Source organism: Lonchura striata, chromosome Z (assembly GCF_050655825.1).
Source record: "Lonchura striata isolate lonStrDom1 chromosome Z, ASM5065582v1, whole genome shotgun sequence".
Lineage (NCBI taxonomy): Eukaryota > Metazoa > Chordata > Aves > Passeriformes > Estrildidae > Lonchura > Lonchura striata.
Genome location: NC_140740.1, coordinates 59,410,936 through 59,425,397, shown reverse-complemented (window position 1 = coordinate 59,425,397; position 14,462 = coordinate 59,410,936). Strand labels below are relative to the sequence as shown.

The 14,462-nt window shown below is 34.3% G+C and overlaps 1 protein-coding gene across 9 annotated transcripts in view; it reads left to right on the top strand.

Annotated features, from left to right (window-relative positions):
* The window catches only part of ADAMTS6 (ADAM metallopeptidase with thrombospondin type 1 motif 6), a 149,221-nt gene that overhangs the window by 52,698 nt on the left and 82,061 nt on the right, over window positions 1–14,462 (top strand). For all 9 annotated transcript variants that reach the window (XR_014951592.1, XM_085567738.1, XM_085567741.1 and 6 more), the window contains 2 exons: window positions 10,015–10,058; window positions 13,505–13,610. Coding sequence is in view for 8 of the 9 variants with exons in the window: in XM_085567738.1 (XP_085423864.1) it covers window positions 10,015–10,058; window positions 13,505–13,610 (150 nt within the window). In the remaining variant the exon portion in view is untranslated. The remainder of the gene's footprint in view (window positions 1–10,014; window positions 10,059–13,504; window positions 13,611–14,462) is intronic.

Here is a 14,462-nt window from a genome sequence, read left to right as displayed (position 1 = left end):
TTCCCACTTCAAGATAGGTTAGCTTTGAAAGACTAGTTTACAAAGTGAAGGCTTGAATCATGTATGGAAGATATAAAAATAAGGAATCACTGAGAAATTCCTCTTGATAGTCATGTAGTTTTAATATGGATTTAATAGCTTAGGTGGAAGGATTCTTATACAGAACACCCTGACACATGCATCCCTTTGCAAGATAGATCATGGTATCTGAAGCCCATTTTTTTTCCTATATAGTTCTGTGATTCTTTTTCTTTTTGTCAGGAGTAATAAAATAAGTTACAGCAGCTTCACCCTTAGATTCTTTAAGGTAAGAGGAAGCAAGGATGTATGCCTGTAGACAGCCAGAATAGATAAAGTTGACTAATCCTAACCTGTATGCAATAAGAGTGATGTGGTTTATGAGGAGTGTAAAGTCAGTTAATGTTCTCATGGTATTCAGCCCTTCTTTCACAGCAGTTAGTTGCTGTTGGCATTAAAATGATTTGTAAAAAATAAGTTAGAAAATGATAATAGATGCTACACAAACTTTTTTTTGTCTTCAGTAGAACTAATATTCTTCCTGGCTTGTATTCCATAGAAAAGAAGATGAAACAAAGATTTGCATTCAATTCTGAATTGTATGGGTTCTGCTTTTCATACAGACACACTTCAAAGATCCATGTGAAGTGCATGTATTCCATTTGACATAGAATCAAATTAAGTTCCTTCTGGTCTTAACATGACAGGTTGACGTGCTCTTACAAACTCAGACAAGATCTCTGACATATTTTTCTTCTTGTAAACGTGTGTATTTCTTTTCAACTGATCCTCTTTGTTAGAGCAGTCTTTGCCTCTGCTGCCATTTAATTATGTCATTCTGTGTATTTATTTTCAATTCAGTTCATGAGCAGATCCCAGAATATGCTAGCTTCAAACTTTATTAGCTGTATTTTGCATGTCATCTGGAAAACTACCACCGATGTCCAGCACTCAATTGGCTTTGTACTGTTCTTTAAGCAATAAGATCAAATTGTTTGCTGACATTTTTTTGAAGAGGAGAAATCCTTTCTTGTAACTCATTGTAACATATGCTTATAGAAAAAAGCACTAAACTTGTAAAATAGATTGTGAGTGTGGTCTTAAGACAAAAAATTATTTTGATTCTAGTCCAGGTTAAAAATAATTTCAGTGGAATGACTGTCTTTGTTTTTGACCTTTAGAAGTCAGCAAATAAGCTTTATTGCATTGACTGAAGAAGGTTCTAATTAATGCACTAAGCTAGTGAAATTTGGCTCTTTATGTAAATATAATTTTGTGATTATTTAATTGAGTCCAAGCACAGGGTTCTTATTATTTTCAGGAAAAATAAGTTATGACAGTATATGTGCAAGAGTTTCAATCTTTTTCTCATAAATTTTGTATGAACATCAACCAGAAGTAGAAGTAGAACACAACCACTGTTCCTGTTACTGGATAACATTACTATTTTCCTGAGAACATTTGGACTACTTGTCAAGTATATATTGTTAATCCAGCAAATCAAATATATTAAAGATTATTGAAAGAAGCATAAAGAACCTTATTATAGTGGTTGATTAAACGGGGTATGGTATGCCTACATTTTGAATAGTTTGTATCACTCTGACCTTCTCATCTCAAAAGGTTTTCAGAGAATTGGAGAAGAGAAGCAAGGATGATTGAGAAATCTGTGACTTCCTTTACAAGGAACAGCTAAATTGAGGACTCTCTTACTTGGAGAAGTCAGCTTTTGGAAAAGTCAAATCTGGGAGAGCACTACGGTGATCTAACCAGTCACAAGATTGTATGGAGGGCATAAATGAGGAAAAAATCATTCATAGCATCTTTCACCACAAGAAATTTAGGCTGTCCAGAAAATATAGAAGAAAGACTCAAAACCAGGAGAAGAGAGGCAGCCCTTTTAATGCAAGGTTTAGCTAATGTTGAAACTTTTTGGCAAGTCACTTTATGGAAGCTGGACATATGTATAGGTTGAAAGGTTGGCTAGGCATGTTCACAGAAGAAAAATCCATTGAAAGTACTAAATACACAGAAGCACATCTGTCTCAAAATTTCTGAGCCAAGAATAGTTGGGAGAGTACTGGTATAATTGACATTTTATGCTTACAGTGGTGTTATTCTTTCTTGGGCCTTCTCTTAGTTCATTGTGAAGGCAGGGTATTGGGATAGTGGAATCTGTGGTCTGGCCCATGTTGCAGTTCTTAGGTTCTTCTGTACCAGGTGTGGTCCGTCATCCTAATGAACTGCTGTTCTTTACAGCCAAGGCTTAGCCTTTTATGCCATATGCTGTATGAGTAAGGGTAAATAAAGTGGACATTTTGAGTGTAAAGAGATGTCATCTTCTCAGGGATTGTAAACCAATTGTTTACAGTATTCAGAAATTTGTAAAAAAAGGCATACCCACAGAAAAATCACAGAAAGAAATAATAGGAAGATTTAGAAATATATGTGCAATATGTTATTGCTCTAACTTATCTAATTTATTTCTGTACAAGAGAGCTAAAACTTGGTTAGTAATCATAGCTATTAGTTGTGTTTCCCTTCTGCCAGAGGTCTAGACTAGTTGCTTCCTATTTTCTGCTGTGTGGCAGGATGCCCCCAACCACACCTATGTAATTAGTTTTGCTAGCTTTCTTTTTCCCCAGACTTAGTTGCATTACCAAACTCTAAAAAAACATTGCCCTACAAACTGCTTAAGCTGTTCAGTATTAATGTCTTTTGAAAAAAAGCTTTACATATTAGCTGCTGGACTTATCCTGAATGTACTGATAGAGAAATGATTAACAGTGTAATTAGAGCAGATATGTAGAAATTTCTGGTTTATTCTCTAGCCTTGTTTGAGATACCTACATCTGTATAACTCCATCTAAATTTTGGCTCAATACTGAGAATGCAATATAAATTTCAAACACTTGAGGTTCAGAATGCAACAAATCAAGTATTTCTTACACTCTGGTGATAGTGCCAATGCTGAATCTCTGTGTTATCCCTGAATTATCAAAATCACCATTGTCACACAGGTAGGTGGCTCTATATTTTTGATGCACTTGCATAATATTTTTTATGTGGATCAGGAGTTATCGTGAGTGTTCTAAGGGCACTAATAATACTACTGATTGTAATAAACTTGCAACTGCTATTCTCTTATTACATTGTCGAAATTGATTAATACAAATGACAGCTTTAATTTTTTTTTCAGAACTGTTTATTTATATGTTTTTGACTGTATTTGCAGTTAGAAAAAATAGTATGGAGATGTTTCATTTACAATACAATTATTTAAAGGATTTATATAAATCAGGAGAACTAGAACTTACAGCAGCCATACTTTTTCTGGCTGTAACTCAGAATTTATCCGCCCAAGCTAAGTATCAGAATATAGTCCAATAGGGACAGTCTTTGGTTGTCTATGGCAGCATTAAAGACATGGAAAACTAATAATAGAAAAAGCTATTTCTGATGAGTGATGTGTAACATGTATGTTATTCTTTTCCTTCCTTGGTTTAAATAGCTCTTTTTGGTTTGAGGTTTTTGAGGAAGGAACCAAATAAGAAATGTTCTTTATTTTAGGCCAGAATGCTGTTGTGGTGTATCACTTTCTATAAGCCATAGGATGTGCTGAAGTAAACCTTTAAGAAGACTTAACAAATACTATGTAGTAGAGAGTATTGGTAACCTGTGCAAATCTAATGAATGACCAAATTATCTTAGGAGTTATTAATTTGACTGTAATTCTCTAGTATTAGTGACATCCACTTCTCTAGCATTAGTGACATTTTCTGCACTTGCAAAATTACCACTTTTTTAATATAGCCAAATATATGCATACAAAAAAAAAAAAGTAAAAGTACAAGACAGTCACTGTTTTTTTTGTCTTTTTTCTAGATTTTCCATACTTTAAAAATAGGAGTTGGAGTTAGCCTGAAGGTTTTGATCCATTTAAGAGACATCTGAGATTTCAGTCTGATCTGGCAGCAGTTCGGTTTATAGTCATAGGTGTTGGAACTAGGTTAATTTAATTTTTCATAAGAGGTACCTTTTTGCCTGGTCTTTTACCTTTATTCAGAAATGAAACATCTATGATTGGGTGCATAGATAAATCATATTGCACAGCATGAAGATAAAAAGTAAAAAATATGTAACCCTAGTGCACTTGTTAGCTTTATTATTGAGCAAGTGTGTGTGAGAAGGATAGTCCTTATTTAAATAGCTTGTTCTTAAAACCTATAATAATTAAAAAGGGAGTATCAAAAAGTATAGTTTGGTTTAAAAGTAAAAAATAAAACCTTGCTTTCAGAGATAACATGTCTAGAAATATTCCCTAAAAATGAAACATAAATAATCTGTAGTATTTAGCTCTGTTGACTCTTAGACAGAACAGAATCGGTTCTCTTTATTTTACTTTATTTTATTTTCTGACAACCTTTTCAAGCAGTTTAACTGGTAAATCATCTAGTATTATATGTATGAATATGTGTTCACCTATCTGAAACTTACAAAGAGCTTCATGTTCCATCATACATATTTGTTGGTTTTCCCTAGCCTGAATTTTCTTACTTTTTTTTTTCTTACTTTTTTTTTTTTTTTAAAAAAACATTTGAATTACATCCATCTTGGTAGGTTTTCCCTCAACGATTCACTGTGACTGTATTTGGTCTCCTAAAATCTTTTCCATTAAGAAATATTCTTTCAAAAAATCTTGATTATTACTGTCAATATCTATCTTAAATATTACTCATGCTTATTGGTGGCTTTCAGAGTACTTTTGGAGTAGTTTGATGTATGTATAAGTAAACAGCTGGTGTTTCATACTGATTTTGAACCGTTTGCTTTTCTAGTAATAGTTTTCATGCTTTACTCATTTACTGTACTTAAAGATATTGCGTGGGTTATTCTTGATGATTAATGAAATTCTTTCAAGTGTATCTAATACTAGTATTCATGTATGTTTCCAATCCTGTAACAGGTATTTTTCTATCTCAGTGTTTATTTGATGCAAATAGTCCCTTCTGGCACATTGGACATTTTCAGTAGCATACAGCTAGGAATACTACTGTTTTATAGAGACTCTTTCCAGTTAAAGGGCAAATTTGGATAATGAGACTCCCAGAAAGGGCAATGTTATCCCTGAATTTATAAATACACATTAACATGAAAGGAGAAATAATTAATTTTGTCTTTGTATCTACTACTGTTTATGCCACTTTTAGAATAACTTTTTGAACTGTAATACACACACTTCAGAAAGTCTGAAAAGCCCACGAGTTCACATGGTGGTCACAGAAGGGCCACATTGTAATGACACAATTCTGAGAAATCCCATATATTAATCTGATTAAAACAAAATTTATATAGTGATTTGAAAGGGAAGAAGCTCTACTAAAACAGTGGGACTCAACTTTGCTGATAAAGGCATGACCATATCCCCTAGACAGACGCTGAAGCAATTTGTTTTTTTTCAGAATAAAGAGGAATTAATGAAGGGCTGAAGATAAGGAAAGAAAAATCAATTAAATTATAAGATGCAATCTCTGTCTCTGAAGTACCCTAAGCCACAGAGCTGGGGACTTCTATCAGGGGAAGTATCAGTATGAGCTGTCCTGTTTTCTTTGCAAACACTCACAAATGACTACTGTGAAGGGAAGGGCAGATAACTGGGTAACCTAGGACAGTTGTTCCCAAATTGTGCTCCGAATAATTCTTAATGTGAGAGTGAATAGCTTCTAAGGAGTATTTTTTAACTACTCTTGCTTTTAGAATAAATTACTTACATTTTTATGCTAAGGGTGAGTGGAAGTACTATTGAATCTTTGTGATACTTTCTTATAGTCAAATCTGTGAATTAGTATGTTTCTTTCTTAAAAGTTTATGTTTATTTTTAATGTGGGAATGCATTTGCAAGCATGGAACTCTGTGTGAGCTACATAGTTGCAAAACCACATGCATTAGGCCTCAAAACAGTTTGCAGGGATCAGGAAGAATCTTCTCTCTTTGGTCTGCAGGAGACAAATGGCTGTATTCCTTAAGGTGCCTGGGATTGGCTATGGCTGCAGAAAATTTACCTAACAAATTTGAGCAGTGGTTATAATATTCACAGAGAATTCGTCTTGTATATCTGTTTGACTTGTGTCCTATGCAAATAATCATGATCATGCCAGTCATAAGATTTTCAAAGGAAATGGATTCTTTTTCAGATAAGAGAGACTTCTTATCTGTAACTATCTGTAAGAAGAGATAGTCTGTAGCTTACATCTACACAAATACATGAAATAAATTTGTTAGTGGCTTTTTTATAGCACTGAGTACCACTGGCACAGATCTTGTGTACACACTACTAAGATGGCTTCTCCAAAACAGATTAGTTTTGTATGTGTTGCCTGTTAATAATCATGGCCATCTCCACAACTTTTCGTGGGAGTTCTTTGAGATCAGTTGTTCTCATGGGCCAAATCTGTGCAAGGAATGTTTCTTAAAAAATGGTGATAAGAGTTTTAAAGCAGTTTGATTATGCAGATAGTAGAATTTCAGTGTCTAGTGTGATCCCTTTCACTTTTTAATACGGTGTGCAAGTATATTTTAGCATGGTGCCTGTATATACTGCCAAAAAAGACTAGGATTTTTTCTTTTTAAGGTGTTCCTGTGTGGTGCACTAACTCTTGCTGTTTGATCCATGGCATGACAGGAGTGTACTGCTGCTCCAGTCCTTGACCAGCCTATTGAACAGAAAATGGTCTGTCTGTGCAGTTTCCTTCTGGCTGATGTGTCAGTCAGAGTTGTCAGTGACAATTGTACATTCATCATGCATTTCCTGTCTGTCTGTGCAGCTCTTCAACAGCCCCACAGGAATGCTCAGCAGTCCCAGACCTCTTCCTCATCTGCCTCATGAAATGACTTCTAGTTTCTTCAGGGCAGGCATGGCCATGTAATCAACCATCTTCCCTCCTACCTCTTTTCCATTCCACTTCCCCAGTGTGGTCACATTTCAGGGGCACTGCACCCACTTTATTAGGAGTTATATGATCTTTTTTGGCTTGGGGCACAGATTTTTCTTGGCTGTCTCAAAATGGTCTGGCTGCCATCTTATCCCAAGTTATTTACCTATGTAACTGTGTTCTTTCATTCAGCTTTTGCGTGGTGTCCCTTCTACACCATCTGTCAGTGAATTGAACCAACATTTTTGCAGTTGTCATAATTGTGACTGTTTTCATAATCTTTAATGGTTGGTTGAGATAATTGTTGGCTTGAGACTCTCCCTTTTGGGTCTCTTTCGCTCCTGAAGTATATACTAGGCATCTGGTGATCAAACTGCACCTTTGTGCTGCTTTTTTGGATGTGGGCTTTTTGTTTAGTTTTGTTTGTTTGTGGTTAAATTTCCCATAGCAATTAGACCTATCTAATCTCATGGCCAGTCTTGATGATTTGTATTTTCAGGGGTTTCTTATATTAAATTTACTAGTGTCTAGTACTACATATGTAGTCTTCTGCATTTGGAACCCAACAGCTGAGAACTAAATGGATTCCTTGAAGGTTCAAAATAAATTTTGAAGAAGTGTGTCAAAACCAAAAAAAAAAAAAAGACAAGTTAATCTGATTTTAAATCATATATAGAGGTAAATGATGGAAGCAAGCAATTTCGTTCATAAGAATGCTGTGACCTTTCAGACAAAACACAAGGGGAAACGATTCATATGAAAGTAATAAGATGAAAAAATGGAGCTGTAAGATGATGTATATAAAGTAAGTTATTAGACTGAAAATATTTTCAAAAGATCAGAAAAAATTTTCCTGATAAACCTGGGCCTAGGAGAGTGTATAGACATCCTTACAGGAAATTAATAATTGTCTATAAAATTTGAATTTTTAGTGATAGCATATTTAGAACATGTTACTACCCAAGTATGTTCTTGCAAAAATAATTGCTGTATTGAAAAATAAAGTTATCTTTTCCTTAGTTTTATTATCTAATTTAAGTTTCATTGCCATCATATTTTCTTAAAAATGTTAGGTTATGCATGAAGAAGAACACACACTTCCCAGCAGAAACTGAAGAATACTGTAGTCTTTGTTTTTCAAAAATATAACAGAAGCAAGGGACTTAATTAATATAATTCTTTCCTGTCACAGTTCTTCGTGAAACTGAACCTTAGGTGAGGAGTAACTTCAGAATCATTCCTGTAGGACAATAATTTGATTCAGACCATCAGGAAAGTTTTTAACTCTGCTGAAGTCAGTGACAACATTTTACTTGAGTGGAATTGGCTTTATTTTCAAACATCCATTTTATCTAAGGATGTATGTCTTTAATTGTTTTTCCTTACCTGCCATTGGATATTAAAAAGCAAAAGACATGTGTATTTCAGAGACTTTTTTCCATTCAGTTTTCAGCTTTGTTCTAAGGAATTTAGTTAGGGTTTTCCTCAATAAATAAGACTGAGCCATCTACTTTCTCTGAGGAACAAATTTTCAATAGGATTAGGTTCAAACACCCTCCTAAACACAGAAATAAGAAGTTTGGTTCCTTAATTATGTAAAAGGCAAGAAATGTTCAATAAAAAGCCTTTTTTTTAGTCTGAATCCATGTCATCTTGAAACTTAGGGCCATTTCAATCGTTATATTTCAAGGGAAATAGGAAAGCTTTTTTATAAGAATATTTTCTATAAGAATGCTGACTTGGTTACCTTCACCTCCTCCAGACAGCAAACAGGAAATCAGTACACATTTGAACCACCTTGATGAAATTAATGCACATGAACATTTAAGTTCAAAATTACAGCTTAATCCCACAAACTGCTCCACACTCAGTACCCTTTAAAAATCAAAGGAATTCCATGTGGTCACAGAAGTCTGCATGCACAGAGAGTTTACTGGATTTGTTCCAAATTTTAAGCTTTGTTATTTTGTCCATGGATTTGGATTGCAGACAGAACATAACTCTTTTAGCAGTGAAAGGTATCTATCTTGTGATTAGACTCTTATGTGATAGCAGTCTTTACAGTATTTTTACATAAAATGTCTGGTGGCCCAGAATGAGTAACTATTTGGGTTTAAGATTAAGGCATAAAGATGGTATCTTTTAATATTTTTTCTCACTTGGCTTTCTAAAGAGTAGAAATTATTCTGAAGCATAGTATACTTCAGAAATCAAGGAAATATGTATAAATTCTTGAAAATAAATAGCATTGTGGGAGTGTAGTTTTATCACTATCTATATTATAGGATGGCATATTCAAAATATGAAGGTGTAATTAATGAATTGACTGCTGTATGGCCACCATGCTATTTTAAAAGCTATGCCACAGAAAACATTTTAATTTCATTGCTAGTGCCAAATATTTGCATATTAACTACACAAAACCTCATTATCTTCTGTGTTTGAAAGATTATATCTACAATGGCAAAATTTTTCCTTTAAAGAAATATTTTAGCTTTTTGTAGAAATGGTTTTCATTTTAGGTTAGCACATATTCCTAAGGTACACTATAATTATGGAAGGATAATGAGAAGGGCACTATAATGTAAGATCATAAGATCTTTTAAAAAATGTTACAAAAAATTCTTAAAAAATGTTTTTTTAACTAGAACCAAAGTCTAAGTAGTATGACTTAGCTGATAAGTGTGAGACCATAGAAGGCTTTAAATTATGCTGAATAAGTAAAATGTAAGGTTTAAGAATCAGTAGCAGTCTGTAGCCATGCTGCTGTAACTTCATAACAGAATGGTAGACTGCTTTATGGAGCTGGTGATTACAAAGATGCACTTTAACAATTTTTTTCTTGCTGGCAGGTGTCCCACTGGCCTGAGGCCAGCGGCTGTGAGTGTACTGCAGCTTGTGGTTTACACCAGAGTGCAGAAAAGGCCGACACCAGCTGGCTGCACATAATTAAACTGATTGCGGTCTGACAACTTGGACTATGATACAGATATGTGATAAATACACAAAGTATCTTACAAACCTGATTCACTGACATACTTTATCTACATTTTTTTCTTAACAGATATGATATCTGCACTTACAAAAACAAGCCTTGTGGAACACTGGGTAAGATTATAAAGAGACATTTCAGCTCATATTTGCTGTTTCCTGGCTTTATACGTAGCTATTGATTTATTGACTGATTAGATCTTTTTAAGTTTGTAGTTCCAAAATTTTGCAGCTTTATAAACATGAAAAAGAAAAGATAATCCAGGTGGATCTTGGCTTTGATACATTGCTGAGAGTTTGTGTGAGCTGGTGCTGTGTATTTCATCTCTGACAGCTGTAATACTGATAAAACCTAACGGATGACTCAGTTTTACTTCTTACGAAAGAGAACTTGCTGTTTATTTCCATTTACCCTTGTCTATAATCTAATTTAAAAAACAGAAGTAAAAATCCTCAGGAAGGTTATAAAACCACCCCCATAAACATTACAAAAGAAATTGACTTTGAGGTTTACACTGTTGCTGGGTTGTACACTGCAAGTACAGCTTCATGTTTTTCCTTTCACAGACTTAGAAAAAATAGCAAAGTGATAGAAAATACGGTAACATTGAAACTACTTAAAACAGTGCTCTGACGATGGAGAAGTGCATATGTCAACCCTAGAATAAGAATGGAGAGCTAGTGTTCTCCCCATACCTAAATATATCACCAGTAGTTATTTACTACAACAAATAACTACACATGACCTATAGGTTGTTGCTTCCAATAGTGCTTTAACATATAAAAGGAACGTTACTCAAAGATTAGCATAACACTTGTTTAGATTTTTTTTTTCAGTTTTCATCCTTTCATAAGCCTCTTTCTTGAAGGTGATTAAAGACAAAATTCTAATTCAGCTAGTTAATATTATTAATATTTTTCTCATTCAGAATTCATGATTGTACTTGCTTTGTCTTTCCTATATTAATGTATATCACTATTACTGGTAGCCTTAACCTATGTTAATTTTTTCTTAAGTCTGTCACAAGTCAGTACAATGTTTTTGGCAGAGGGGTGTAGTTTACATGGGGAAAAGTACCAGAATTTTGCCTGCTACAAACAAAACCCACAGCATGCTTTAGTTAAAGGCAAATCATACTGATGAATTTCCAAATGTAATTGATTTTATTTGACATTGGAGGTGAGGAAACTGAAGAGATGATTCCTTAGAAGTGGCTTTGCAAGTGTTAAAAAAAGAAAAGTTGAAAGAGAATACATTCATGCATGAACTATTCAATATTTTTATGTGATACTTTTGACACAGATCATTAGTGTAACTAACTCTGACTCTATCAGATTTTGGCATAAAGGCAATTTTTGGTTCACTTGAATCCAGTGTAACAGAGGATAGATTTGGCACATATTTTATTAAACTAAAAGTTTAATTAAAAAAAATTAAAAATAAGAGTTACATATGGTATCAGTTCCAACTTACGGTTATAGGGGTCTTGGCAACACAACCATGACAATTTCTGTGCATTATAGACATTGAATTGGAGAAGAGACAAGGCCCTGTAGTCCTCTTTTGCAAGGCATTTGATATGCTTAAGTCTCACTGACATCCAATAACTAAAGTTAAACATATATATAAAGGAGTCTGTGAAAAAAAGTCACAGAGAGGTCTCAGAAGGTCAAAAGAAACCTGAATAATTGGTATTCTAGGAAGAGACAGAAGTAAAAGATTTCATGTGGCGCAAACATCTGTATCCTATTTCAGACACCTGAGGCAGGGAACCTTTCATGGAACCCCTTAGAAAAGGTCTCAGATGTCTATGCAGTGTGTCTGTGGCTCCAGTGAAGGACAAGTCCTTTTAAAGTCTTGAGTCACTGACTGAGTTCTTAGCTTGATCTCTGTCACTTTCTGCAAGCATAGTATGGAGTTATTTTACTCTGCTCTTTTCAGTGCTGAAGCAAGTCCTCACTTTTAAGACCTGAAGATGGAGATGACTTTATCATTCAAATATGGTGGACTTTGCAGAGGAACATGATAATTGTATATATATGTATTGCCATGTTGTTTTCAGAATTCTTCAATTAGAACAGCATGGGTGAACTATTAATTATTGCTTTTTTTGTAGGTTCCACACTGCAAACTCTCCAGACACACATTGTTAGCTTTTGCCCATGTCAATTTGGCTATCAGAGTAGTTTTGCTGTGTCCAAACTAGGTTTATTTGGAAGAAAACATAGAACACATACCCCTCAAATACTCTACATGTGCCTACAGGAGACCTAAGATTGCCCATGGGGTATGTTTTCATGATACGCCTGCAATATTTTTTTCCCTTCAGGAAGCTTTGAGCCACACCTATAGTGATTTTCAGCCTACAGGATTCAACTAGTCCAGAATGGCCAAACCAACATGCAAAGATACGTGAAGAGTCTCAGCTTCAGTGCTTCACTGTGCTGATCCATGCCTACAGCTTCAAATTAATTGCTAATGTGGACACAACAGGAAGCACTTGTTATATTATGACTTTCTTACTGTTGGTCCAAATAGAATAATTTGAAGTCCCTACTCGTATAAATAGTTTGCTTTCTCTCTGCCCCACTCACTGTTCCATTCCCCTCATCTCTCAACCAAAGTTAAGAATTTTCAATTTTTTTAATTGTTATTTTTGTAGTTGTTTAGAATGTACTTGTTTATTTATAAATTATTCTTTTTTCTGTTTCGTTTTTTATTTTTGGTAATGTAGTTAACTGAGCAGATAACGTCCTTAAAGAAAGGTTTGCTGCTTCTTTCAGATAAGAAATTCTAGGGGAGAAATACATTAAATAAACCTGATGTTTAAGTCTTTCTCTAATGGTACTAAATTATGACTGCAGTATGTTCTGTAATAATTTGTTGCTGAAAAATGTGTATGATAGAGAAGAACCATAGTCAGTAAATGCCTGTGGTGTTCTCTCTCTGAAGAAAGTTTTTAAAAGCCCTTGTAACACAATAAGATTTTCATGCCAGAAGATGATGGGTGACAAATGGAAAAGACTTCCATGCTTAAATGCTTGCTTGTTATTAACATGTCTCCTCTCTCTTCACTGATGCATTTGGTTTTGGTTTTTTTTTTTTTTATTTTTTAACGTACCATGTGAGGTTTCTCATAGCTAAAAAAATTGCTTGTATGTTTTTATGAACCCACTAAACTTAAACAGATTTCTTTAGAAAAATAATGTGGATACATTTTGCTTTCTTCAGGCACAAGAATGTTAAAATAGAAATGCTTTCTTGAATTCCCTCTCCTGGCTCAAGTTACTAGGTGGTCCCAAGTTACCAGAAGTAAAATTTATAAATCTAACCCCTAGTCTAGACATTTTCCAGCACTGACTGCAGTTCAAAAAATATTAATGTCTAGCCGGCAAAGTGAAATTCCCCCCAGTGATTTTGCAAATGACTAGAAAGTTAACCTTTTGCCAACTGCTCCTTCTGTGCATAGAAGTTATTAAAAAGAATCCAGGCATTTATAACTAGGGCTTTTAAGACTGAAACACCTTGGCATGATCCTTTGTGTCTCCTTCTGTTTATTCAGGCTTGGCCTCTGTGGCTGGAATGTGTGAGCCTGAAAGGAGCTGCAGCATTAATGAAGATATTGGCCTAGGTTCAGCTTTTACCATTGCACATGAGATTGGTCACAAGTGAGTGAGTTTAAAATAAGAATAAATTTCAATTTACCACATTTTTAATATTAGTTAATAATTGATATAAGTTTTTTCCTGCATCATCTCTATTCTGATGTTCCATGTTTCTGTATATGGCATTCATAAGTGGCATTATATTTTATTTAGTATGTATTACCAGGGACTTTAAATTTAGAACTGAAGACTCATTGTATACTCTTTGATTTCAGATTCCAGTTAAATCTGTCCTTCTGAGACTTGACTCACAACCTTCCTACTCTGTTTCATATTTTTAAATATTTGGCTTTGAAAATATTTTCTCCCCCATTACTTTTTTCTGCCTTTCTTTAGGAAAAAGAAGTGGTTAAAAGGTAAAATTTTTTTTGCTCTTTTTATTTTGTCTTTAATATAATTCAACCTACTATCATTGAAACATTGATTCTGATGTCAATATTCATATGCTTTAAGTCCTCTTTCACTCAAGCATGATTTGTATAAAACCAGCATAGAGTAATCAGCATCACTTGTTACGTTTAAAGTATTAGCATATAGAGTATGTTGCTATGACATTGATAAAATCTGAGTAGTGTATGGTCTGGAAATATTTAAGGATTTCCATCAAAAGACAGCACTCAGTACAATGTGATGATTCTAAAAAGACTGGACACCTTTTATCAAGAGGTTTTCTTTTTTATGTACATGGGTTGACCAATACAGAGTTATGGATGACATGCTTTTCTACCCAATAGCTCATGGAACTGTTAAAATTCCAGTGTGGACTGAAATGAAAGCTAGCAATCTGCTGATCAAAAAAAGGAGTTGAAATAAACAGTTATTTTTAGCCTACCTATCATATTAGATAATCACCAG